At 38.9% G+C, this 27,875-nt stretch overlaps 1 protein-coding gene across 8 annotated transcripts in view; it reads right to left on the bottom strand.

The window, feature by feature from the left end:
* Positions 1–7,115: 7,115 nt before the first annotated feature.
* The window catches only part of LOC132398208 (uncharacterized), a 62,400-nt gene continuing 41,640 nt past the window's right edge, over positions 7,116–27,875 (bottom strand). For 4 of the 8 annotated variants that reach the window (XM_059977304.1, XM_059977300.1, XM_059977301.1 and 1 more), the window contains 2 exons: positions 12,893–13,738; positions 7,116–12,013 (listed from right to left, as the gene is read on the bottom strand). In XM_059977304.1, coding sequence (XP_059833287.1) covers positions 8,640–9,566 — 927 coding nt within the window. In that variant the 5' untranslated portion in view covers positions 9,567–12,013; positions 12,893–13,738 and the 3' untranslated portion in view covers positions 7,116–8,639. Of the gene's footprint in view, positions 12,014–12,892; positions 16,940–27,875 lie in introns of those variants that run through there. The other 4 variants (XM_059977308.1, XM_059977306.1, XM_059977307.1 and 1 more) reach the window with 3 other exon arrangements.

Below are 27,875 nucleotides of genomic sequence, written 5' to 3'. Positions count from 1 at the left end.
TAGGGCTCAATTTTATATTCATAGTGATCGAACTGGTAAACTGTTAGCTAATCAATTAAAAGCTATTTCGACTAAGTGACAAATTATTAAAATTTGTAAACAAGACGGTAATTTAACTACTGATCATAAAGAAATCAATAACACTTTTCAAGATTTTTATAAATCTCTATATCAATCGGAATTTGATGGTGACCTGTCCATGATGGATAATTTTTTTAACAATTTGAATATCCCTAAACTGATAGATGAAGATCGTAGCTTGTTAGATTCTCCTATCTCTATGGCCGCAATAGGAGAGGCTATCTCATCAATGAATTCAGGGAAAGCTCCTGGCCCTGATGGTTATATTGTAGAATTTTTAAAAACTTTTTCTTCTTTGCTTTCCCCTTGGTTATGTGAAATCTTTAATGATGCGTTTGCTAAGAAGAGATTACCTCAATCTTTTTATGAAGCTACTATCTCTCTAATTCTTAAAAAAGATAAAGATCCTACTTCATGTGCATCTTATCGCCCTATATCATTATTAAATGTAGATTCTAAGATTCTTACAAAAATTTTAGCCATTAGATTAGAAAAGGTACTATCACAGATTATTTCAGAAGATCAAACTGGTTTCATTAGGAATCGGTATTCCTTTTTTAATGTTAGAAAATTGATTAATATAATTTATACTTCATCACCCACAACCCCAGAATTTGTTATCTCATTAGATGCTGAAAAAGCTTTTGATAGAGTTGAATGGACATACTTATTTAATGCATTGAGAAATTTTAATTTTAGTCCTAATTTTATATCATGGATTAAATTAATATATTATGAACCTGTTGCTTCTTTTCTTACAAATAATTATAGATCCTCTTTTTTTCAATTATCTCGTGGTACGAGACAAGGTTGTCCTTTGAGTCCTTTATTATTTAATATCGCATTAGAACCTTTAGCCATTGCTATTCATGAATCTCCTAATATTTTTGGTATTACCCGTAATGAGAAGTTATACAAATTATCACTTTATGCTGATGACTTGCTGTTATATATTTCTGATCCTGACAGGTCTATTCCCGCTATTTTATCCTTGTTGTCTCAATTTGGTAGTTTTTCTGGTTATAAATTAAACTTAGATAAGAGTGAATTATTCCCCTTAAACGTGCAAACTTTATTGAATGACAGGATACCATTTAAAGTTGTTACTGATAACTTTATCTATTTAGGTATAAAAATTACCAAGAAATATAAAGATTTATTTAGACTGAATTTTTTACCTATGCTTCATCAGATTCAACAATTTACTACAAGATGGTCTCCCTTATTCCTATCATTAGTTGGTGGGATTAATGCTATTAAAATGATGATTTTACCAAAATTTTTATATTTATTTCAAGCCTTACCAACTTTTATTCCTAAATCTTTTTTTGACAACATTGATTCAAAAATTTCCTCATTTGTGTGGCAAAATAAAAACCTCAGGTTAAGTAAAAGGCAATTACAAAAATCTAAAAAAGATGGTGGTTTAGCTTTACCTAACTTTAGATTTTACTATTGGGCGAATAATATTCGTAACCTAACATATTGGAAATTAGATTTGGACTCACCTTTGTGTCCGCAGTGGGTAAGTTTGGAATGCAATGAGGTAAAGGGATATTCTCTATTTTCCGTTCTTGGTTCTTTTCTTCCTGCTGATTTAGTTAAATTCAATAAACAGATATCTAATCCTGTTATCAAACATACACTACAAATTTGGTTTCAATTTCGTAAGTTTTTCACTCTGAAAAACTTTGTTCTTGATAGCCCTATTTTACTTAATTTTTTTTTCAAACCTTCATTGACAGATCAAGCTTTTAGCATATTGAAAAGGAAAGGTATAAAATGTTTTCGTGATCTTTTTTTTGAAGGTACTTTGATGTCTTTTGACCAACTTTCCAACAAATTTAAATTACCTAAATCTAATTTTTTCAGATATTTACAAATCAGAAACTTCTTACATAAAGTTCTACCATCTTTTCCCAATTCAACTTCAATGGATTTCTTAGATTTGTTTTTTACCTTAAATCCTTGTCAGAAGGGATTAGTAGCTTTTATTTATAATATGATTATGAAGATACAACCAGAAATATCAGATAGAATTCAACAAGAATGGGAAAAAGAACTTCGATACAATATATCAACAGATAAATGGGAAAAATTTTTACAAATGGTTAATTCTTCTTCTATATGTGCTAAACATGCTTTAATACAATTTAAAATTGTACATAGAGCTTATATGTCTAAAGATAAGCTTGCTCGATTCTATTCTCATATTAACCCTCAATGTGACAGATGTCATTTAGAAGTGGCTTCATTGACCCACATGTTTTGGTCATGTCCCACTTTACATAACTATTGGAAGGACATATTTGTTACCATTTCCTCAATTTGGAATATCGATTTACAACCTCATTTTATTACTGCAATTTTTGGTATACCAAATGAGGATGGTGATCAGTTTTCCCCTTCAATCAGATGAATGATTGCTTTTGTAACATTAATGGCCAGAAGGTCTATATTACAAAACTGGAAAGAAGTAAACCCTCCTACCACGTCTCAGTGGTTTTCTCAAACTATTTCTTATCTGAGTTTGGAAAAAATTAGAAGCACTATTTTTGACTCATCAATTAAATTTGAAGAAACTTGGGGACCGTTCATTCGACATTTTCATATGAATTAATTTGGCCTTTTCCAGACCTTCTGTCTGCTTATTCTTGTTCAGGTATGGAGTTCCGGAGTTTTTTGACACTATCATATACTTATAAACTGTTATTATTGCCCATGTTAGTTTAGTTTAGTGTTTTTTTTCAATATATATTCTTTTTTATATATTTTCAAATTTTTTTTCCTTTTCTTTTGATGATTATTTTTGTTTTTTTTTCATATATAATTATATAGACTTGATTGATTAATGTACCTTTTTTGTTGATGTTTAATAGGATATTATTATCCTATTATTAATGCAATTTCAAGTCTACTGTATTCATAACCTATTCATTATTATGTTATGTTTTTTTATATATATATATATGAAACTCAATAAAAAGATTGAAAAAGAAAGAAAGAAGAAGAGAAATAATGAGAACTTCAGTTATTTCAGAACTATTTAAGAGCGTATCTTTCAAAACATCCTAGGAGAAAATAAAAGTCTTAGAGAATTTAGATTCAAGGTCAAGATGTTTGAAAAAAACAATATTGAGTAACTAATCTCTCTGCTGTCAGTCAGAATGCTGTTTTCCCAACCAAGATGACAACGATGTGAAGATTGGTAGAGATGCCAGAAGTTCGTGAATTTTGTTGCTTTTAAAAGGGCAAAGAATACTGGAAATGACCTTTGACTCAGTAAATGCAGAGAACTGGAACATCTAGGTTAAATGCTGCTTCCTTAACTTTTGTTCTGTTCATTGGACTCTCAGCTGAAGCATTTCCATTAACTAATACAGGCCCTCAAGAAAAGACTGGACAACAAGAATCTTGCAAAGTTGTCATACAATTTCTTTGTCGAGCTTAGGGAATTGCTCAAGAGGTGCTTAATGGCAGCAAGTTTGAGGAGTTTCTTCTGCACAATGCACTTTTAAACTTTGGATTCCCTAATCTAAGTCAATACTGCTCATTTGTACACTATTCAGCAATTGCTGTATTTCCAATACTTCCACTGCAATTAATTGCAAGGATAAACAACCCCTGTGGTAGTTAATTAGATGAGAACAGCACAAAACACCAGTAGAATCAGTAATACGACAAACAAACCTCAATTAGCTGTAACAAGCTTCAAACAAGTATAAAAATATGTAAGATTTGGAGCTGAGGGAGCTCTTCTACCTCACATGGTTGTTGTCCGTGTCAGTAAGTACATGGATAATAACCCAGCAGAGAAATAGGCCCAGATTTATTTTTCTATGCACAGTTTGCCCTTGCCCTGGGCTAATGTACAGAATGAGGCCAAAAGAAGCATGGCAGTAAGGTCTCACACAATACAAAAGTATATCACAGAATATTAATGCTGTAAAGAGTCATATGCACTCATTTATATGGACTGTAATGTGTCATAGCAGATGGCTGATTTTGAAACAGGTGCATAACATAACCTATAAAAGATCAATATTTGGGCACAAGGTATGGCATTGGTTGATTTAGTTATGCTAATTTCCCCTCCAGTTTTTATTGCAAACATAAAAATAATTTGTTTTATTGATGCATGTAATATTGCGAGTTTGCATTAATTTCTGAATTAAAACTGATAATCTGCTAAATGATTACTTGGAAATGCTGATGGTGGTTACTTTCAAACTTACCACAGCCCTTTTCCCCAAGTTTCCTGAAAGTCACTGGTGCCTGATTCTTGAAACTCAATGGTGCCCCATGTCCTGCGCTCTCTTGAAATTAATCTGCTTCTGTATCTGTACTTCATTTAATCCTACTGGGTTTGTTAAAAATATATTACATTATGAACATTAAAAGTGTGGTGGGATATTAATAGGAATAACATCCAAATATGTCACACTCTTACTGAGTGGCACACAAACGCACAGGACTTGCAGGATTAGCAGGTTTACCATGTTTAATGGTCTGTGGGAAACAATCTGCTCAAACCAAGAACTTTTTGTACAGTTTTGTCAATGAAGTTGTGTCTTAAAACAATGGTTAGACATTTTTGAAGGAAATGTGTGGAGATAGTTTTAGGAGTCTTTGAGGGACAGTGAGAGGGGAAACAAGTATATGATGGGAGTGTTTAGCTGGCAATGAATTACTATGAAATTGTGTGACTCTCGCAACAAGAAAGATGGGCCCCAGTTTTAAGTCCAGGACTTGCAAATTTGAAGACACTTCTGACACTAACATGCATTCTTATATACAATTGCAAAAGTAGGTGGAAATCTAGTGTCTTGCATCTCTGGACATTTTCTTGACCAGATTTGTTTTATGTTTATTATAAAGGAATCTCATTTGTCCTTTTGATCCCAGGCAACGATTGCATGACTACTATTGTGCATTGGGAATAAGGAAAAGCAGGAATTTCAGATGATGAAACTTTGCTGAAATGACATGACAATGTAACAAGAAATAGCAGAAATTACTGAGAAAACTCAGCAGGCTGACAGCATCTGTGGGGGGAGAATCAGGTAACATTTCAGTTGGATGAGAACTGAGAAAATTTAAATGGCAGGCATGTTTAAAGTTGACTGAAGAATGCAAATAAGATTGAGAACTGCCAAATAGTGTTGATTCATTCCTTCCTAGAAGGAGCAATTGAACTGGCTGCTGGTGGGTACTGCATGCCAGGGAACTTCAGAGATGGCATTGATGCACCATCAATAACTCTGAGACGTGAAGGTGAGATATCGGCTTTTATTGACTGGAAGAAAGAACAAGCAGTAGTTGACCACCATACTGCATCCTGGAGACTGAGGGCCGGGCTCAGGCCTTGATCGCCTTTATACCGGGGTCTGTGGGAGGAGCCACAGGAGCAGTCAGCAGGGGGCGTCCAGACAGGTATATGTAGTTCATCACAGGCATAAACAAGACTTTCTTCAAGGATGGAGACAGAATTTAACTGCATTAACAACTGGTGGTCTCCCTGTTATCTGTGTGGGGAAAGGCATTTTTTTGATCCTCCTTGATCGGCACTGTCCCAAATGCAGATTCCACATATCTGGAGGCAGAGTGGGGATGACCTTCAGCAATGATTTTGTAAGGGAAATAGAGAGAGTAGCACTAACCACTACCCTTCAACCTCATCCTAACCCCAAACATTTTCTGACCACATATAAGCCTTTGGTTCTGTCATTCAAGAGGGAAGATGGAGCATCTTTCTCAGAGTTATGGGCTTGCAACAAAATTATTCCCAGGCTTCAAACTGTTATCTCATACACAATCTGAACATATTCCATTATTGTTCCAGGCTGTGAAGTTGTTGCAGGAAAAGATTGGAAGAAAAAAGATGTAGGTATTGATCGTGGTTGTACTATGTCTCATATATACATATACTGTGGAATATGCAAATCCTCCTTCATTAAGTTTATTAAATGGGAGATTTAGATCTTGTCCTAATTCAGGATTACCTCTGTTTAACACCACCTCGGTTCTAAAATATTCCTTCCATGTAAAACAATGATTCACCTGCACTTTTCCACCTTGTATTTGGTGCCATGATGTAGTTTCCTCTCCTATGGATAAATTAAGTACATATTGATTGACTGCTTTGATGACTTGAGGAAAGTCCTCAAGAGTGACCCTGAGCCTATCACTTCAATTCTCAATCTTATTTGGACTCTTCAGGCAAGTTTAAACATTTCTGCCATTTAAATTTTTTCAGTTCTCATCCAACTGAAATGTTAACTGTTTCTCCCTCCACAGATGCTGCCAGCCTGCTGACTTCTATCAGTATTTTCTGCTATTACTTGTTACAATGTTATGTCACTTCAGCAAAGTTTCATCATCTGAAATTCCCACTTCCCCTTTTTGCAATGCGTAATAGTAGTCATGCAATCATTGTCTGGGATCAAAAAGACAAATGATTTTAAAAACAAGATTCTGATGTAATAAGCATAAAACAAATATGGTCAAGGAAAAGTCCAGAGATGCAAGACACTAGATTTCCACCTACTTTTGCAATTGTATGTAAGGATGCACGTTAGTGTTAGAACTATCTTTGAGTTTGCAAGTCCTGGACTTAAAACTAGGGCCCATCTTTCCTGTTGTGAGAGTCACACAATTTCGCAGCAATTCATTGCCAGCTAAGCTCTCCCATTATCGACTTGTTTCCCCTCTCCCTGTCCTTCAAAGACCTAAGTCTACTGCTTATATAAGCACATTTATAGAGGTCTTTTGCTTTTTTTGTAACACTTAGATATTTTAGAGAAATTTCCCTTCTTTTGTTAGTACAGGGTATCCCTGGATAATAAACAGGTTCTGCTTTTAAAGACACTCAGAAGTTGAATTTGTCTGTGTTACGAACCCTGTAACTGGGTGACTCACCAGCAAAGATAGAGACGTCCGTTGAAGTCTGATGATACTATTTTTAACAGTATTTATTAGTAAAAATACACAAAAATAATATCAATGCAAATATACAGATAATATACGTCATCAATACTAAATCTAAAAGTGCGGGTATAATAATAATCAATAAGGAATAAGCTCTATCGTTGTCTAGGGGATAATGTATTGTCCAATGGAAATATATAGTTCGTTCAGTTCATACAGGCTGCAGCCGTTGGGGACCGCTGTGCTTCAATTGTTGGAGAGAGAGAGAGAGATTATGAGAAAAACTTGCCGGCTTTCCTTTATGATTTCGATCCGTCAGGTGTCTCATTGTCGTGGCCATTCAAGTGTGACCTCTCCTTTAGCTAAACCATTCTTCCGTGGTGAGCACGCCACCCAGGCAAGGGAGGACACACACGAGCCCCCACCGGCTTTCGCTATAAAACGCTGTCACGGGATTTCTAGCGTTTCTCCTGGTGCGTCTAAAGGGGTTGTTCCCCAGACCTCTCTTTTATCCTCACTCACGGGGTCTCAGATGTCAATCAGGTTGGGATGATGCAATCCCTCAACCAGACCACTCTGGTTGTCCCCTGAGGGGTTTCAATGAATAGTACAGTTCTCAATACACAATTCCTTCTCCAAGAGACAATGGCAGTAATCAGTGGTTCCATTCCGCCTATGTCAGGACACATTCCACTTGGTTGTGTATTCTGCGTCTCTCTCCCTCATGATGTGTATCTCTCTCATTTCCTGGCTCTCAGACCCAAAATAATAGCGATCTTGCAATTCTCAAAAAGGAGGGGGCAACTTTGTACCCTTCGGCCCCTCAGAGTTGCTTCACCTTCATAACATCCCCTTCCTTCTAGGATTTTTGCCACAGGTAAAAATTAATTAATAGAGTCTTACAGGATTTCAGAATCTAACACAATACAAGAGAGTTTTTTTTTCACTACAGAGTAATAGTTATACATTCAATTCAGCATCTAAACAGTTAGTCACTTCCTTTAATATCTTAACATCTTGTACCTTAATAAATTCTTGTAGCATCAGACTCCAATTTAATAACCACCTATTTATTTTCTTTTCTTCAGCAAATCAGCAAAACAAAACTAAAGAGTTGTGATCTTAGCTTACGTGTATACTACAAAAGTTCATGCAAATACTAATCCTTATTTTACTTTCAAACTTAACTGTCTACCTTCCATGGTGTTGTCTTTATTATTTACATGCTTTGTCGAAATCCCTCAAAACCAGATCCTGTTATTTAAAATGGCATCCCTTCAACCCTCGCCCCTTTTCCAGTTAACTCCCACGTGGTTAGCTTGCTTCCCAGTGTGGAATAGGCTTTTGCATGCTCCTTTTATAGGAGTTATTTTATCAACAATGTTTTCCGAACTTAGCCCATTTGCTGAATTTCCACACAATTCTTTATTTTTAAGCAAGTCGTTAGTTTTATCTTCAGGACCCATCATTCTATTGGTTTTCAGTTTAAAATCTGCAAGCAATCTCCCTTTGTCCAAACAACATTTCACACTCTGCCTCTTCGCAGCACACTCCTGGATAACATTAGCGGGTGGGGCACCGTTACATTCCAAATCAACCCATAATTGATTCGCAGGCACTGTGTTAACAAGCTATTGTCCCTTCAGCCTGGTTACTACTTCTGACACCAATCCAGACTTTAACTTTTCTTCATTCAATTTAGGAACTACACTTTTCCCTTCTCCTTCAATAATAAGATTCACATCACCACCTTTTATCTCCTCACTAACTTTTAACACACCTTCGAACACAAACAACTGGGAATTCTCACTTCTCACTAGTGCCAAGGTTAACCCTTTCTTCACTGAACCAAATCCATCTGACCCACAAGGACTGTGTTCCTTTTTAACTGAATCAAATACCTCAGACTTTTCCTGAGTTTCATTACTAGGTTCAGTACCACGTGCATCCACATCTTGAACACACTCAAACGGGACATCTGCCTCTTCCAGGCTTTCAATACCCGTCCCCTTTTCAACTTCTAAGTTCCCCTGATCCTCCCAGTTACTCTCTGGGCAACTCCCTTCCAGAGTAAACTCAACCCTGCAGGCTGAAACAACCTCATCTGCTAACCCAGCAGACTCCTTCCACGTAACAGCATCCTTTTCATCTTGGACTGCCCTCATTTCATTATCGGGAACACCTTTAAAATTTTCAACTTCTTCAAACAGTTCTGTCAAGCCAGACAGATCATCCATGTCCAACCCTGGACCTTCTAACAGCCTTATCTGTTTCTCATTTTTACTCCATGCCTCTATAATTTTCCTCCTGGCTAAGGGCAGGTCTACCTCCTCTCCCTTACTCTTTTTCACCTCCCTATTCTCCGTTTTACCACCCTCTAACCCCTCTTGGTACAGGGTCGGTAAAAACGTCTCAGCCAAATCGATACTGGCCTGAATTAAACTGATCTCTGTCTCAGCTGCCTTTCTCGACATGCTGCGAGTGGTCGTGCATGCGGGATAAATCTTGGAACGTAGGGTTGGGCCCTCAACACTCACAGGCTTGCTCGTCAGCTCCATTGCTGACCAAACTTCACCACCAGCTAAATCGTTACCCAGAAGGATGTCTACGTCAGTTCTCGGAAATTCTGATCGCACCCCTACTTCAACAGGTCCAGATACCAGATCACAATCTATAATGATCCTATGTAAAGGCACAGCTTCTGTCCCTTTTCCTATGCCTCTCAAAGCTACCTCTCCAGTCTTGGGACCAAAATCTAGCACTGTACTGCGAATCAATGACAGCTCAGCTCCAGTGTCTCTCCAGATCCGCACTGGAACTGGTGTGTCTCCCTCTTTCACAGACACAGTTCCTTCTGAAATAAATTTCTCAGGCCCCTGTCGTATTCTGTCTACCTAGGGCTTTCTTGTCGATTTACTGATCAACACAATACATCCTGTAGGGACTGCTGCTTTCCCTTTTCCTGTCTCCTTCCTTGGAGCAAAGCACTTAGATGCAATATGCTCCACCTTTCCACAATTAAACTAGGTCAAGCCAGGACCCTTCCTGCCGTCTTGCCTTTCTTCCTCCTTATTTTTACCACTGGCTCCTGGCTGAATCTCTGCCTCAGCCAGCGGACTTTCTCTACCATTCCCACGGTCTTTCCGGTAACTTTTATTTGAGGAAAACTTTGTCTTGTGGGTTAGAGCATATTCATCTGTGAACCTAGCAAATTCGGATATGGACTTATTCGGCTTCTCGTTCAAATACATCTGGATATCATCCGAAACACAACCTTTAAATTCCTCAATCAGAATTAACTCCCTGAGATGCCGAAAATCTTCTTCCACCATTTCTGCTGCACACCAACGATCCAAGAGCACACCCTTCTCATAAACTCTGCTTACGTCTGATTCCACCCTTTCTTTAAATTTCTGAACTTTTGTCTAAAGGCCTCAGGTACCAATTCGTAGGCCCGAAGAATGGCCTCTTTTACTCCCTCATAATTCTCAGACTCCTCCTCTTCCATGGACAACGCCGCATATGCCAAATGTGCCTTCCTTTTTAACACACTTTGTAACAATGCCACCCATTGCTCTTTGGGCCACTTCTGACTCTCTGCCACCTTTTCAAAATGCAAGAAATAACTATCAACATCTGTCTCCTCAAACGGAGGTAGTAACCTAAACTCCCGACTAACATTAAACCGCTCCTCTCGGTCTGGCCCTTGAGCTCTTTGCTCTTGCCTGAACCTCTCCATGTCCAGCTCATGTTGCCTCTGTTTCTCTTCTCCTCATACTCCCTCTCCTTTTCAGCTCTTTCTTTCTCTTCTTTAGCTGCTTCCAGCTGTTTTAACTGAATTTCATGCTCGCTCTGCTTTTCAGCTCTTTCCTGCTCCCTTTTCACCTCTAACTCCTTTAGCTGGAGCTCAGACCTCCTTTGCTTTTCGGCTCTTTCTTTTTCCTTTTCAGCTGCTTCCAGCTGTTTTAACTTAATTTCATGTTCCAACCTTAATTTCTCCAACTCTAACTGAGCGGTCCAACTAGCTGGTGCCTTTTCAGGGATATTTTCCAATACTTCAGCCAAAAACACATTCTTCACAATATAATACTGAGTTATGGCCCTCTGCACCTCCTGCTTTTTAATTGACCTCTGCGAGATTTAGTAATTACGCAATATTCATCAAGTCCGACTTTGTGGCAGCCTCTAGCACCTCCAGAGTCGGGTTTTCTATAAATTCGTCTACGTCCATCTTTGCTGGTTTCCCATCTGGTTACCTGCGCAACCAGATCCAAGTTTGGGCTTAAAAGCCCGATTTACTGGCCCTGCAATTTGGTATCAAATCTCGAGACGAGGCCCCTCGTTGTTACGAACCCCGTAACTGGATGACTTACCGGCAAAGATAGAGATGTCCGTTGAAGTCTGATGATACTATTTTTAACAGTATTTATTAGTAAAAATACACAAAAATAATATCAATGCAAATATACAGATAATATACGTCGTCAATACTAAATCTAAAAGTGCGGGTATAATAATAATCAATAAGAAATAAGTTCTATCGTTGTCTAGGGGATAATGTATTGTTCAATGGAAATATATAGTTCATTCAGTTCATACAGGCTGCAGCCGTTGGGGACCGCTGTGTTGCAATTGTTGGAGAGAGAGAGAGAGATTAGGAGAAAAACTTGTCGGCTTTCCTTTATGATTTCAATCCGTCAGGTGTCTCGTTGTTGTGGCCGTTCAAGTGTGACCTCTCCTTTAGCTAAACCCGTTCTTCCGCTCGCCATAGTACAGTACTCAATACACAATTCAAGAGACAATAGCAGTGGTCAGTGGTTCCGTTCTGCTTATGTTAGGACACATTCCACCTGGTTGTGTATTCTGCATCTCTCTCCCTCATGATGTGTATCTCTCTCATTTCCTGAGTCTCAGACCCGAAATAATAGCGATCTTGCGATTCTCAAAAAGGAGGGGGCGACTTTGTACCCTTCAGCCCCTCAGAGTTGCTTCACCTTCGTAACATCTGTAAGTCAGAAAATACACAAAAATCTCTTGATATTATTACTGTATTGTAATGAGTAGCATCAAAAGCAGATACAGCTGTTAATTTATTTCTTTTTATTTAGAGATACAGCACATTAACAAGGTCTTCTGGTCTAATGGGCCCACCCTGCTCAATTACACTCATGAGACCAATTAACCTACTGATTCATATGCCTTGGAATGAGGGAAAAAACTGGAGCACCTGGAGGAAACCCATGTGGTCATGGGGAAAACGTACAATCTTATTACAAGCAGTGGCAGAACTGAAACTGGGTCACATTAATTCAATGTGGTGTAATAGCATTACCACTAAAGAACAATTACTAAAAAGATGGAGGGAGGGCGGGAAGTAGTTCTGTTGCTCAGAGGAAGGAGCATACACCAACTTTTGTGTTTAATAATATTATGGGAGCTTTGTTGGACTTAAAGTCAGGAGTGCTTGGTGCAGGCTCAGTCTAAATGCCAAGAGGGCAATGTCAAGGGTTCTAATTTGTTTTAGATACCATGCATCCAGCAGTTTGGATCAAGGGCTGGGCCAGAAACAGGAGGGAATCACAGAAGGAGGCCATTCAAGCCAGTGTCCCTTTATCAGTTCTTTGGAAGAGTGAATTGATTTCTTCTTCAGTAATACAAGTTTTTCAAAGCCCAGTATGCTTTCTCTTTTTAATTATTAATTCAATTCTCTTTTCAAAGTTATTATCAAATCCTTTTTCATTTCTGTTTTGGGCAAGGCACATCAGGTCATGTTAATTCAACATGTGTACTTTATTTTTCTCATACTACCTTTGGTTCTTTTGCGATCAAAAAAAAAATCACCGTATCTGAAGTAAAGGAAAATGAAAATATTGGGAACACTCACCATGTGTGGTAGCATCTGTGAAATGAAGAAAGAAGTAGATGTTTTGGGCTGAACTCTTTTTAACAGAACTGGGGAAGAGAGGATACAAGTTAGTTTTAATTTGCAGAGAGGTTGGAGGAGTAGTAACAGGACAACGGAGATATATCTGATAGGGCGAGACCAGGTATACTGTTGGGATCAGTTGTTGTGGTTAATTAGTTGGTGATTTAACAGGTGTGGTTAGAGAAGGGGATAATGTACAAATGCTATGAAATGAAGGCTAGTAGATGGTGAGAACACAAACATAAAAGTGCAAAATCTATGACGTGCAAGATTGAGGAACATGTCAGGCAGGTCAGGATGTGATGAGAGAGAAGAATTGAGCCAATCTCAAAATGAATATGGCAGAAATAGTTAGATCTGACAAATTCAGAGATGGTAAGATATCTGAAGTTATAGTATTTGATATGCCGATCAGAGGGCTGCAAGATAAGAAGGTAAGATGCTATTCCTCAGGCTTGCATTGGGTCTTGTTCTAACAAGACCCAGTGTAGCAGGAGTCAACAAACAGAAATATCAGAGTGCAAATGGGATGAAGAAAAGTTGTCCAAAGTGTGTGTGAGAGGCAATAGGGAGCACAAGGTTACCTCCAACAATGATGGTTTGCCTAATCACCTAACACCAAATCTGTGTTTGGTTTCTCCAGAGCAGAGGAGGCCACGTTGTTGATACTAGCTACAGTACACTAGATTGAAAGCAGTGCAAGTGAATCACTGCCTCATTAAGAAAGACTTTCTTGACCTTGGAAGGCGGTAAGGGATGTTGCTTCAAGGCTTTGAACCACATGTCTTCAGAAATTTGCCTGTCCTGTGGAGAACAGCCCCAAGATTAGCAAATGAGAATAATACAGGTCCCAACATAAATGCAATTTGAAGTCTAATTGGAAAGTCTGGAACACTTCCCCACTTCACCAATTGCACAGTGGATACAGCAGGATGAGTTTTCATAAGTTTTAGCAGCACACAGATTTCCTCTTGTTCATTATTTTTACTTTGGTCTGTTCAGTTCTGATCATAACCACAAAAAATAATCACAAAACTAATGCAAGTTTAACAACCTATGTCACTTTTCTTCAGTTCTATTTTGTTACACATGACTAACGTGAAAGCATTAAAATGCAATTTACACCTCAATTAAATCTTGCAAGTGAATAAAACATGTTGACAGACATGATTCAAGGTGGTAGAAATTCATTTTAGTGTGTGAACGATGCAAGTGTAGAAACATTTTAACCAAGTCTGTTTTTGCACTGAATCTGCCAGCCAAATCATTATGTACAGCCTTGTTGTGACAGATGCACTTAAGTAAGATTCATACAACCAAATAAACCAATGTCTTCATCAATGGACGACAATAGTCTGTTGAGAAATTGAAACTGATAACATTTGCATTATTTGGAACATGATTTATAACAAAATACTGGTGAGAATTTTTGGTAAGTTCAGGGAGGAGGAATCCTTGGTGGCAGACTTGGAGTATCAAAAGGTCACGAGACAATCAAAACAAGCATCCCTCCTAAGGACAAAGAAACTTGGAGCTACTTAAGTTATGGCATAAAGATGGTTAAAGTACATTAAATTAGTTGTGAGATCTTCAAAAGAAGAGTGAGAACAGAAATTAAAGCAAATTAAAAGATATATAAATTCAATGAGAGTTTAAATTATGAGAGTCTAAAATGTTAAAAAAAATCTTGAGGAAGTCTGCAGATGCTGGAGATTCAAAGCGATGCACACAAAATGCTGACAGAACTCAGCTGGTCAAGCAGCACCCATGGAAATGAATGAACGGTAAATATTATTAAAGAGTGAAACACTTCTGGATCCAGTTAAAAATCTATAAATACTTCCGTACCTTTCATTATTTTCAATTAAAAATGAGGGTAAAGATCAGTTACTTCTTAAATTTGGTATGAGATGTTTTGGTGTTTGGAGCTTAACTGGCGAGCTCCTTGACCAAGTTCATATTCTCCCAATGAATTCAGAGGAAGCTTATTTAATCTCCAGCAGAGTCAGCTTACAGCAACTTTCATTTTTCCAGACCTTCAGGTTCATGGGTGGAAAAGTGAAAGTTGCTATCCTTTTTGCAGTGGAATGTGAGAAAACTTGACAGCTGTCCCTGCTAAAGCTGGAATACCTTGTCTATGATTTCTGTTGTTTAGAAAAGATATCAAGTAACATCAAAAAGTAAAACCTTGCACATTCTTACAGATGCTTAAATAGATAAAATACTAACTTACAAATTAGGACAGCATCCAGGCCTTTTGGTCCTCAAGCCAGCTCTGCCAATTAATTAGGTTATTGCGGATCTGATTATTTCTACCCCTGTAGCCTTTTACTGCTTTCCTGATCTTCCTTCTCTACCTTTACCTTAAAAATAGTCAAAGACTCTGCTTCCACTGCCAAACAAAAGAAATACTTCTCTAAGGGTGTTGGCAAACTGGTTAGCTCACTGCACTTCATGAATAGAAAATAATGGTATTTATAACTTGTTAGATTTGACCCAATAAGACTCACAAGATTAAGTACTATTTAAGTAAGGACTTGGAATGGTGATTTTCCTTCTAGTTCCACTAGTGTAACCTTTAATGTCCCAAACCAAATGTCCAAAGGTTAGTGGAATGTCTGTCTATTTGTTCACATTATGGTATTTATTGGCAATCCTCAAATGGCCTTGAACTGAAGAGGCACATATTCATTGAACGATGTAATAGTAAAGTCTCTTCAGTCTATTGAGTCCATACCAACAATCAACCATCCATTTACACCAATCCTTTTCATCTCTATCAACTCCCCCATATTCCACCTGTCATGTCAATATGATAGATATGAGGGGTCATTTATAGCACCAATAATTTACAGCACCCAAAGGTATTACCTGCACATCTTTGGTATATGGGAGGAAACTGAAGCACATGGAATGAATCCCTGCTGCCACGGAGAGAACATGCAAATTCCATGGAGACAGAACCAGAGGTCATGATGGAACCCGATTCAATGCCTTAGTTAGGCAGAAGCTCTGATAGCTGCATTCAAGAGCCAACCAAATTGATAGGTTTGAAATCAAACACTGGCTAGATCAGGTGGTGATAGTGGACTGATTCCTTGGAGAACAGTAATGGAGCAGCAGGGTCTTTATGGTAATTAGTTGTTTCCTGATAAGTTTAGCTTTTTACTTCCTGATTTACTTGAGCTTTGAACTTAAATTCACTGGCTTATATGAAATTATTTGAACTATTTTCTCCACAGTTCCAGATTCCAACCTTAGAACTTAGTCACAAAGTTCCTGGACCCAACATGTAAGTGCAATTGCAAAGAAATCATGGCAGCACCTTTTCTTCCTTAAGACTCTGCAGAGATTTAGCATGACATTTAAAACTTTGACAGACTTCTATAGATGCATAGTGGAAAGTGTACTTTGATAAAAAATTTACTTTGAACTTTGATGAACTTTATAGTTCCTGTCCCTTTGCTCTTTAGACTGTAGTCAGCATTGAAGTAAGGCATTGATCACGTGGCTTGCTCACAGCAATCTCCAAGTAAGTACCAGAAAGAGGGTACTAGAGGTGCTAAATGGGGAATGGAAGCAAGGGCTCTGGAGTTAATGTCAATGCTCCATGCTCCAACAAAAGGATTTAAAAACATGATTTTGAAATTTAGTTTTCATTGTATACAGGTATTCTCTTTAACGTTGACTAATTCCAGCGCAGCGTCCCTGACCTTTGATTAATGTCCTCAGTCAGCTTTGCTGCTCTATCATTCCACTGCTAAATAAATGTTCTTTACTGCCATTTTATGCCTAAAAATCACGTACAATACTTACCTGTCACTACTATTAGCAACAAGAATCCAAGTTTGCAGGCAGTGATAATTAAGGGATTCTCAATTGTTGTGACAGCTTGTGGCTGAACATTTTTTTAAAAAGGCTTAAATGTATGTGAAACAGAGTAAGGGCAGATGCCTGTGTCTCACGTCAGTGCTAGTAATGTGATATTATTGCGTATGTCTGTGCTGCTGGTATTTACTGTTGTTCAAACCAAGTCGTCCCCTTGATGGCAGCATAAGATATTGCTCCAGCAGTTGCTAAATTCTCCAGGGAGCAACCACCAAAGGGCAGCATGCCAGCAGAATCTTAATTAGCCACTGCAGTCAGTGACAACACTTCACCCTTTTATTAGGTTTTCAGTCAGTGGCAGAGGACAATGCACTAGCAAGAGGATAGCATTCTGGCTCATCACTGTACATATATTGTCTACACACAGAGAATAAAATCGTTTGATGTTGCTATTACTTGGCAAGTCATCAATTAGTATGCAAACAGCCCAGGGAAGAAAACAATGAGGCCATGTTTATAGATCACATACCAGCATCGAGGGGAAGGACGCTTAAGTGAATGAGGCTTATGGAGGTGCGCTTTGAAAGGAGTAATTTATTAAGCTAACAGACCTCCCTCGCTGCATCTTTGGAACAGGGATTTATGCCCATCTTCACCTTCCTCTTCTCTTTGTGATTGCTCCCTTCTCAAATCCCAGATAAAGGTTCTTTAACTGACAAGGTTCTGCAACTGACTGCTATTCTGTGAATCAATCTCGGGTGTGCTGCAAAACCCTGGAATTCTGAAAAATGTTCAATGCATCATTACACAGTGCCGAGCCTGCCCGTTTGTATACCTTGCCTGTATTTCAATATCTCTCAACAGAAAGGGGATGTTGGTCACTGGCCCAAGTCACATCAGATCGGTGGAATCACATGGTCATGGCAATTAGGTGTGACATTTATACTACTCTGCATGTCATTTGCGTTGGTATGGTAATCTGGCAGTTTCAAGGTCACCAACAATGATAGTACTGTCTTTTTTTCATTCAAGATTTCATAGTACATTCTGAGCTGTGAGCTATGGATTTATTTATTTATTTGGACATACAGCAAGGTAACAGGCTCGTCTGGCCCGACACGCTCATGCTGTCCAACTACACCCATGAGACCAAGTAACCAACTAACCCGTACTTCTTTGGAATGTCGAAGAAACCGTGGCACCCGGAGGAAACTCACGCATTCATGTGAGGAAGATAGAAATACCTTACAAAGAGTAGTGGAATTGAACCTGGGTCACTGCCACGGTAATAGCTCTGTGCTAAACACTACGATATTATGCTGTTTACAAATATTGAGTCATAGCTAAGGATGCTGTAATTAACAAGTAATCTGAGAAGTTATTCTTGCAGACTGTTGTCTTCTTAAAAGTATTATGACCCATTGTTTTGCCTTAAGATGTGGGCGTTCTGGGTGAATTATTTTCTGTGCAAGAGTTCAGGAATTATTAAGGTTCAAAGGTTTATTTATTATCAAAGTATACGTCTGAAATTCTTCTCCAGATAGTCACGAAACCAAGAAAAAAAAAGAATGGCAGCGCGATCATCAATCCCCAAATCCCTCCTCCCTGCACAAAAAATGAGGAAAAATGGAACAGGCTCGTTGTAATTATGTCACCATATGTATAGTGTTATTGAATAAATTGAAACCTATGCACTTTTAAGTGTTTCTGCTATTAAGAAGACTCCAGGAATGTGCAATACTTCCCAAAAGAAGATGTATAACATTGTCATAAAAAGCCCTCTGTCTTTGATTTAAGGCACACAGTAGCAAAGGGAGAGATAGAAGATGAAGTTCTGCGCCGATTGTAATATATTCCTGTCAAGATATTATTTATAAAGATCTTGTTTTCAGCTAATTATATATACATTTTATTAAGTATTCTTTGTCTCGCTTGCTCTTCCTCTTGGTTGAATTTGAAACATCATTGATGTCTTAAATGATAGGAGCACTTGATTGACAGTTTTGATGAGATCCTAATACAGCATTGTAGGTTTCTTTGTGAAGCCTGTATGGCATAACTGAGTATGGTTGTGGATGCAGATTGGCTCTGCACACCTATCGCCAGCGTCTCATTGCATTACAGTCCTGCTTGCTAATGGATTTGCTGACAGTGTGGCAACAAGAGATTGTAACTTCCAAAGCAGCTGATATGATGCAGCTAAATCACTGCTGCACCAGCTTCTCATGTAGATGGAGCAGTTACTCATGTAACTTTTGATCAGTATGAAGCACCAAAATACAGAATAATTTAAATGATACCCTAAATTCAAAGAGGCCTTAATAATTTATTCTTTTGAATAGTAATGAAACCATTTAAATAAATTTTCTTCAGGAAAATGAATGACACCTTGGGACTCCCAAGCAAAGCCAACGTGGTATTTCTGAAAAGGATAAGAGCTCCAGACAAAATTTTGTGTTCACATAACAATAGTGCCTGAATAAACTATTTGATATTAACATCACAATGTTAGTACCAGAGTCACTGCATTGAGTTTTTATTTTATTGGAAATCAATTGTATCCTTACAATTTCAAAATGAAAATAGACAATTTGTATTAACTATGTACAGTAGCTGCTATTGCAAATTTCAATTGCCAAATTTCAACCTGCTATGTAAATATTCCGATAATAGTTTCAATGATGTAAAATGGTATACTAATTCTCAGCTGATGTAATTTCCCTTCAGTATAACACCTATGCTCCAGTATAGCATTGCCTTTTGGTAAATGTTCCAGTATAGTTGCAACAGTGGCATCTGCTGACGAGATGGAAATTTGTCCAAATTGTCCTATCTATAAAAAGCAGGACAAATCTAGTTTGGCTAATTATTGTCAAATTAGTTGAATTTCAGTCAAAATTATTAAGCAGCTCTTACTCACCAATAACCCAGTCATTGATGAGCAATTTAGGTTATGCCTGGATGACTCAGCTCCAGACCTCATCACAGTCTGCGTCCAAGCATGACGCAAAGAGATGAATTCCTGAGGTGAGTTGAGAGTAACTATCCTTGAAATCAACTGCAAGCTATGTTTTTCTTGTCTCGTAGCTTCTTTTTACTCTTCCCTGAGTGTCAAGCTTCAATATTTGTGCATAGCTTCTACACTTGTACCAGCACATTATACCTGTTTTTTTTTACACACTTTTAGGATTGTTCTTCACTGGCAATATTGGCTATCAGGTACTGCGCTTCAGAAAATGATAGTGAGAAGCTTTTTTGACAAACTGCAGTCTTTTTGGTTGAGTAGAGGAATCTATGATTTAGATCCAATGGACCAGCAATATATTTCCAAGTTTGGATAGTGTGTTACTTAGAAGGAAACCTGCAGGTGGTGGTGTTCCCATGAACCCACTCTCATTGTTCTTCCAGGGAACAGTGGTTTTGGGTTTGTGAGATGGTGGTACATAAGAAACTGCAGTGCTTTTGATGAATGATACACACTTGAGCAGCATGCTGTGCAGTGGAGGAGAGATTGACTAGTATATTTAGGGTTATTAATGGAATGCTTATAAAGTGACCTGTTTTGTCCAAGTATGGCATAAAAGTGTCCCGGTAAAACTGCAGTCAACAATCTTCAATGGAAAACGTTCCAGTGGTTGGAGACATAATTTGCAAAAGGAGAGATGGTTGTAGTTGTTAGAAGTCAGTCACCTCAGGCTCCGGAGACAAACAGGACAAAGTTTACATAATAAATAGCAGGACCCTGGCAGGGGTTGTAAAGAAGAGAGACCGACGGATACAGATATTAAGTTCAAGGAAATGGAGATAGGGTGGTGAAGAAGATGTCTATATTCACCGGTCAGAAGTTGGGACTTGTATTTCAACTGTACAGGTTATTGTTAAGACCTCATATCATGTTTGCTGTTGTGTGGTGGGGCAGCAGGCTGAGGGTAGCAGACACCAATAGAATCAACAAACTCATTCGTAAGGCCAGTGATGTTGTGGGAGTGGAACTGGACTCTCTGACGGTGGTGTCTGAAAAGAGGATGCTGCCAAGCTGCGTGCCATCTTGGACAATGACTCCCATCCACTCCATAATATACTAGTTAGGCACAGGAGTACATTCAGCCAGATTCCATCAAGATGTAACACTGAGCATCATAGGAAGTCATTCCTACCTGTGGCCATCAAACTTTACAACTCCTCCCTCGGAGTGTCAGACACCCTGAGCCAATAGGCTGGTCCTGAACTTATTTCCACTTGGCATGTTTAACTTATTATTATTTAATTATTTATGGTTTTATATTGCTATATTTCTTCACTATTCTTGGTTGGTGCAGCTGTAACAAAATCCAATTTCCCATGGGATCAATAAAGTATTTCTGTCTGTCTGTCTCATATCACAGAAACCAACTCCTCTCTATTGCACTCTGTCTCTATTTCTCACTGCCTCAGTACAACAGCCAGCATAATTAAAGACCAGCTATTCTCTCTTCTCTCCTCTCCCGTTGGACAGAAAATATAAAAGCCTTAAAGCACGTACCACCTGGTTCAAGGACAGCTTGTATCCTATCAGTTAGCTTTTATAGTTTACACTGTATTGTTACTGTTTTATCTTATTTTAGATCAATGCACTGCATAATACTGGATGTGTTTTAAACAAGCTTTTCACTACATCTTGGTGCATGTGACAATAATAAACTGATACAAGTATCAATACATATTGTGTGCCATTCTGGTCACCCAGCTCGAGAAAGGATGAAAAGATACAAAAGAGACCCAAACAGATGCTACCAAGATTGGAGGGGTTGAGCTTTTAGGAGAAGCTGGGAACCATGGGAGGCTGGGGAGTGACCTTATACAGGCGTATAAAATGATGAAGGGCATAGATAACCTGAATAACTACAGTTTTTTTGCAGGGTAGGGGAGTCTAAAACTAATGGATGGAGATATATGGTGACTGGAGATAGATTTAAATGGGAGTTGAGGAGCAACGTTCTTACTCAGATGATGGTAGATATTTGGAGCATACTACCAGATGTGAGTACAATTACAACATTTAAAATCGCTTAGATAGGTATGTGGAACGGAAAAGTTAAGAGCAGTATGGTCCAAACACGGGCAAATTGGACAAGTTGGGCCAAAGAGCCTGCTTCCATGATGTGAACTCTTTGACATCACTGCACAATTTCCTCAGTGCAGTACCTTTAGCTCAGCCACCTTCAGCTGCTTCATACATGACATTGTTTTCTATGATAATGTCAAATGTGAGGATGTTGTTGATGATTGCACAATTTTCTGCTTTGCATTTCTGACAGCTCAGCGAGTGTAACAGTCAGTGCTTGTTCGCGGCAAGACTTAGGCTCCATTTAGGAATGCACTGATAACTGTCCTGTAATATTCATGCCACAGAAGTGTCAGACAATTACTTACTCCAACAAGAGAAAGATCTTAACCAGCTACTGCTCATTTTCCACCATAGATGTTGCCTTACCTGCTGAGTTCCTCCAGCATTTTGCGTTGCTCAATGTTTCCAGCATCTGCAAATCTTTTGTGTCTCCCAAGCACCTACCCTTGATATTCAGTGGCATTACCATTGTTCAATTCTCCATTGACTTGGAGGATCACCATTGACCAGAAGCTCAGTGGGGTTTGACACATAAGCACTGTGGTGACCTGGTGAGGGGCTGCTTAGCCACTCGTTAGTGACTTGTCTCTTCATAACTTCAGCCCTACAAAGCATGAGTAGCCAAGAATGCGAGGGAATACCTTCCGCTGGTCTGGGTGAATGCAGCTCCTAAAACCCTTGTGAAACTCACTATCGTGTTGGACAAAGCAAGTCACTTAATTGGCATCCCATCAATAACTCTACTCTTTCCATTGTGCTGTATAATGCATTGCAGCTTCTTCAGTAAGCTGCTCCAACAGGCCAAACATGGAACCTCTGCCCCCTGGAAAGTCAAGAACAGTGGATTCATGGGAATGCCACTACCTACACATTTCCTTCCAAGTCACACACCATCTAGACTTGGAAATGTATCCTTCATCATCATTGCATTTTAATCCCCAAGTAAGCTTCTCATCAGCACTTTGAAAGTACTTCATCACAAAGACCACAGAGGTTCAAGCAGTCCGCTTGCCATGACTTTCTCAAAGGCAATTAGTGATGTCCAATACCACAGGCATTGCCTGTGATGCTCGCATCCCCAAGAGAACTAAAAACACATATAATGCATTGGCACTGGTGTAGGAACATTGAACCTTGATGCACTGGGCCAATCAACAAACTGTCCCTGGACGAGGAAAACCTATTTTTCTGCTTATTTCTCAATATTGGCAATAGCCTTTTTCGGGTGTGCCGTTCATGAAATTATCTTGAATATGTATTTACTCTCCTTTCCTAAGACTTAAATGACAGGATGTTTCTTGCAGCCTAATAGTGAAACCATTGAAAACAAATACCAGTCTTTATACCCTGGGAATCTCTAGATACATTATGTATCATGTATTCTTCCACTTGGGAGAAAATCTATCCTTCGGTTATCACTGCTTCTTCTCAGCTGGCGACTATCCTGTCATGAATTGCTGAATAACACCTGAAGTCGCAATATAACTGTGTACCATAGATCTCTGTGAGTAAGGACACACTGCCAAATAATTCATTCCAAGAGATCCTGGAAAGGCTTCAATTCCAACAGAGGCAATTAACTTTTTCAATTTTGGAGGATGGGCTTTTATTACATTGGACGATGCAGCGACGATATGTGCAAAGCCTGTTTTTGCCAGAACTACCTCTTCTAGTTCATGCTTGCTACATTAAACTCAGTGATCTTTATAATGAGAAACCAATTTAGAAAAAAGGTCATAAATGTCCTAAATTGTTCTGAAAAGTAGCATTATAATTTCTTGAGAAATTCTCTGCTTAATAAAACTCATTAAAAGGAAGATCAGACATAAAATAGAAAGTTAAAATTTGTCACATTTTGTTAAATTATGTGATAGAGGAAGTGGTTCACTGGGTTCACTGAGAGTGCTGTAGCACAATATGACAATTAACTTTAAGTAGAGTCGCTGGTTAAATTGACAGTGAAGGCATTTTTCTGCATGCAACTGTGTGAAAAATGATTTAATTAGCATATCTTTACCATCTGATAATACAAGTGAATTTGTCAGCAAAGGTTATTAATACAAGTTCTTCATTTTGCATCATTAGTTGCAGACATGATAATTATTTTCCGGAGCTAAATTCATTTTGATGTGTTGTTTTTTTTTCCCCAAGTAAGGGTAGGAAATTGCTTCATAAAAACCTGTTTCCCATATACTGTATAAAATATGGAGAATATTGCAAATCAAAATCTTTGCAATTTATGTTCTGGCCATTCATGAACAAATAGGAATTACTGAGTCCTTGCCAGTTGTTTTTGACTGCTGACATTCCTCTTAATACAACATTTCTAAAGCTCTAAAATGAGAATTAGACTGTTTAAAAGAGGCATTAACTCTGTTTTAGGCTACATTTTCATTTGTAACTATAAATTCTAGAAAGCAATAATAAGTCTAAAAAGTATAATGCAGTCTGTATAATAAAGTCTGTTGGTTCTATTGTCAGTATTGCAGACACAATCTTCAAATTCCCAATCTAAATGTCTGTCATTGTAATTTTTCTGCACTGAGAATTGTGGCTCACAGAATATGCAAAAATCAGAATTAACTACATGTTCCTGGCATTCTTTAAATGAATGCAGAATATTGCTGTGTTTAATGGGACTCCATTTACATCTCCTTTACCAATCTCCATCAGGCTTTCAACCCTGATTCTCAGGTAACTGTTATTAACAACTTGGAAGTAACAGAAGTATTTAGCTGCACCTTATGTTTTATCCAGCTCTAAAATTCATGTGGTGTAGACGCTACCATGCATGCTATTTCTTTTGAAAAGGGTGCAGAATAAAACTATCTGCTGGAGCAAATCAATTGGACATTTGTCGAGCAAAAAATAAACTCTTCTAGAAGCTTTTGCTCCAGATTCGAGCATCTGCTGTAACGTGTCTGGAGTATCAATGGACATATTCAAACTCTCAGTTTTGTGGTCTGAGCTTCACACCTGATTCAGAAAGTTATCTGTTGTACTGGAGCCCAAGAAGAGCAGGGTGACCTGCCTCAATGACTACTATCCATTAGCACTTATGTAGAGCTCTCAGTAACATTAACTGTGGTGTTGACTGTTCAGGCTAACAAAATAGCTTCTCTGTAATGTTACTTAATGCTGTAATGGGTTTCTGTGTCTGGAATGTTTGGGTTATAACTGCAGGTAAGGGGGGAACTAACCAATGGAGAATTGTTATGCTATCTTGTATGTGTAAGCTGGGTGGGAGTTCGTGGTCTTTTTCAGGGAGGTGAGCGAGGTGGACGGACGTGTGAGGAGAGGACTGTGGTTCCAGAGCAACGGATACTGGACATTGGCGGTTTGGACGGTGGCCAAAGGCTCGGAAGGTCATTGTGGATGGAACCAGAGGCGTGAGCTCCAATGTATTAAAATATTATGTGCACAAACTGATAAACTTACTGATTTGGCGCCTTTAGGTTAGCTGTTTCTACTAACCCATCACTAAGAAATAACTATAAAGTTGTAATTATTTACTCGTCTTTGGTGTATTGTCTGATATTTGTGTGGTGAGCGTGTACTGGGGGGTGCATTACACCGAAGTATTGCACTGTTGGTGGGGCAATGGTGGTTCACCCTAGGTGAATGGGGGTAAATTGGGGGCACGGATGCTACACTTACATCAACCATAATGATGTGCTTCAACAGGTTAGCTGGACCCTCTGCAATTCACTTACTGCCACAACAGCCGATAAGCTGTCTCTGGCTCTCCACTCTGCTCTGGACAATAGGAACTCATACAACAGGCTTCTGTTCATTGACTATAGCTTGGTGTTCAACACCATCATCCTATCTGAACTTATCATCCAGCTTCAAGTCCTGGGCTTCTGTTCCTCCTCTGGAAATGGACTCTGGATTTTCTCATAGCCAGACCTCAATCAGTGAGAATTGGTATCAATCTTTCCTCCTCACTGATCATTAACAACTCAAGACCGCATGCTTACCCCCCTCTTCTACTCTCTATACTCACAAGGCTATGTAGCTATGCACAGGTCCAACTCCATCTTCCAATTCATCAATTACATGACTGTTGTTGCAGAATCACAGGTAATGATGAGTCAGCTAACCAGAGTGAGGATAGTATACCTGGTTGAGTGGTGCCTCGGCAACAAACTTACACTCAATGCCAGTAAAATTAAAGGGCTGATTGTCGACTTCAGGAAGGGGGAGGAGGGAAGGCATGAACCTGTTTACTTTGGGGGATCGATGGAGGAGAGAATCAGTTGCTTTAAATTCTTGGGTGTTGACATATCAGTGGACTTGTCTGAGATCCTACACATAAGTATTTTTCACAAATAAGGTGAGCCAGCATCTTTACTTTCAAAGGAGATGGAAGGGGGTTGGCTTTTCTGGAAACAATGACAAAATTTCAAAACGTATACTGTTGAAAGTATCCTGACTCATTGCATTATGGTCTGTTCCAACAATCCAAAAGCACAGAAATGCAAGAAGCTGCAGAGAGTAGTGGATTCAACCAAGTACCTCACCAGAACATCCTCTAGTATCTACAGGAAGGACTGCCTCAAGAAGGTAACATCCATCATCAAATATCTCCACCATCTCTTGGCCATGCCATTTTCTTGCAGCTGCCATGTAGAAGGAGGTACAGAAGCTTGAGGTCTCACTCCACCAGAAGCCTGAAACCCCATGCCACCACCACCAGTGGGGCGGCATGGTAGCAGAGTGGTGAGTACAACGCTTTACAGTACAGGGGACCAGATTTCAATTCCCATCGCTGCCTGTAAAGTGTTTGCACGTTCTCCCCATAACTGCTTGGATTTCCTCTGGATGTTCCAGTTTCCTCCCACAGTTCAAAGATATACCAGTTGGTAGGTTTATTGGTGATTGCAAACTGTTCTATGATTAAGCTAGGATTAATATCTGGGGATTGCTGGGCGGCATGGTTTGAAGGGCCAGAAGGACCTATTCTGCTCTGTATTTCAATAAATAGGTAAAAGATTCAGGAATGGCTCCTTCCCCTCAGGTACAGACAAGAGTAAATCTGTAGATGCTGGATATCCAAGCAACACACACACAAAATGCCGGAGGAACTCAGCAGGCCAGGCAGTATCTATGGAAAACAGTACAGTTGCTGTTTTGGGCCGATACCCTTAATCAGGACTGGAAAAAAAGATGAGGAGTCATTCAGTTGTTCAGCTGCTGAACCAATTAGTACAACCCTAATCATTATAATTTAGCAACACTGTGATTACTTAGCACTAAAATGGACTTTGTTTTTTTAATTGAATCAGAATCAGATTTCATATCACTGTCTTCTATGAAATTTGTTGTTTCGAGGCAGCAGTACAATGCAAAGATATAAAATTACCAGAAATTGCAAAATCAATAAGTAGTAATAAGGTAGTGTTCATTGTTTCATGGACATTCTGAAATCTGATGGCAGAAGGGACAAAGCTGTTTCTGATTCACTGAGTGTAGATCTTCAGTCTCCTGTACTTGCTCCCTATTGGGTAGTGATGAGAAGAGGACATGTCCCAGATGGTAAAGATCCTTAAAGTTAAATGCCACCTTCTTGAGACACTGCCTCTTGAAGATGTCCTCGATGGTGAGGAGATTGTGCCTGTGATGGAGCTGGCTGGGTCTATAATCCTTTGCAATCTGTTGTGGTTCTGTGCATTCGAGTCTCCTTAGCAGACTGCAATGCAAGTCGGAAAGGTCCCCATTGTACATCCATAGAAATTTGCACCAGTCTTTGGCGAAACACCAGATCACCTCAAACTCCAAGCAAAGCAGAGCCGCTGGCCTGCCTTCTTCATGACTCCATCAGTGTGTTTGGCCTTGGATAGATCCTCTGGGATACTGACACAAAGGCTCACTCTTTGTACAAATAGCCCTTCAATGAGGACTGACACATGTTCCCTCAACTTTCCCTTCCTGAAATCCATCATCAGTTAACTCCTCTGTCTTGCTGATATTGATTGCTAGATTATTGTGACATCACTCAATCTA

Source organism: Hypanus sabinus, chromosome 8 (genome assembly GCF_030144855.1).
Source record: "Hypanus sabinus isolate sHypSab1 chromosome 8, sHypSab1.hap1, whole genome shotgun sequence".
In the NCBI taxonomy this organism is placed as follows: Eukaryota; Metazoa; Chordata; class Chondrichthyes; order Myliobatiformes; family Dasyatidae; genus Hypanus; species Hypanus sabinus.
The sequence above is the reverse complement of the archived record's forward strand: the minus strand, read 5'-3'. Positions and strand labels throughout refer to the sequence as shown.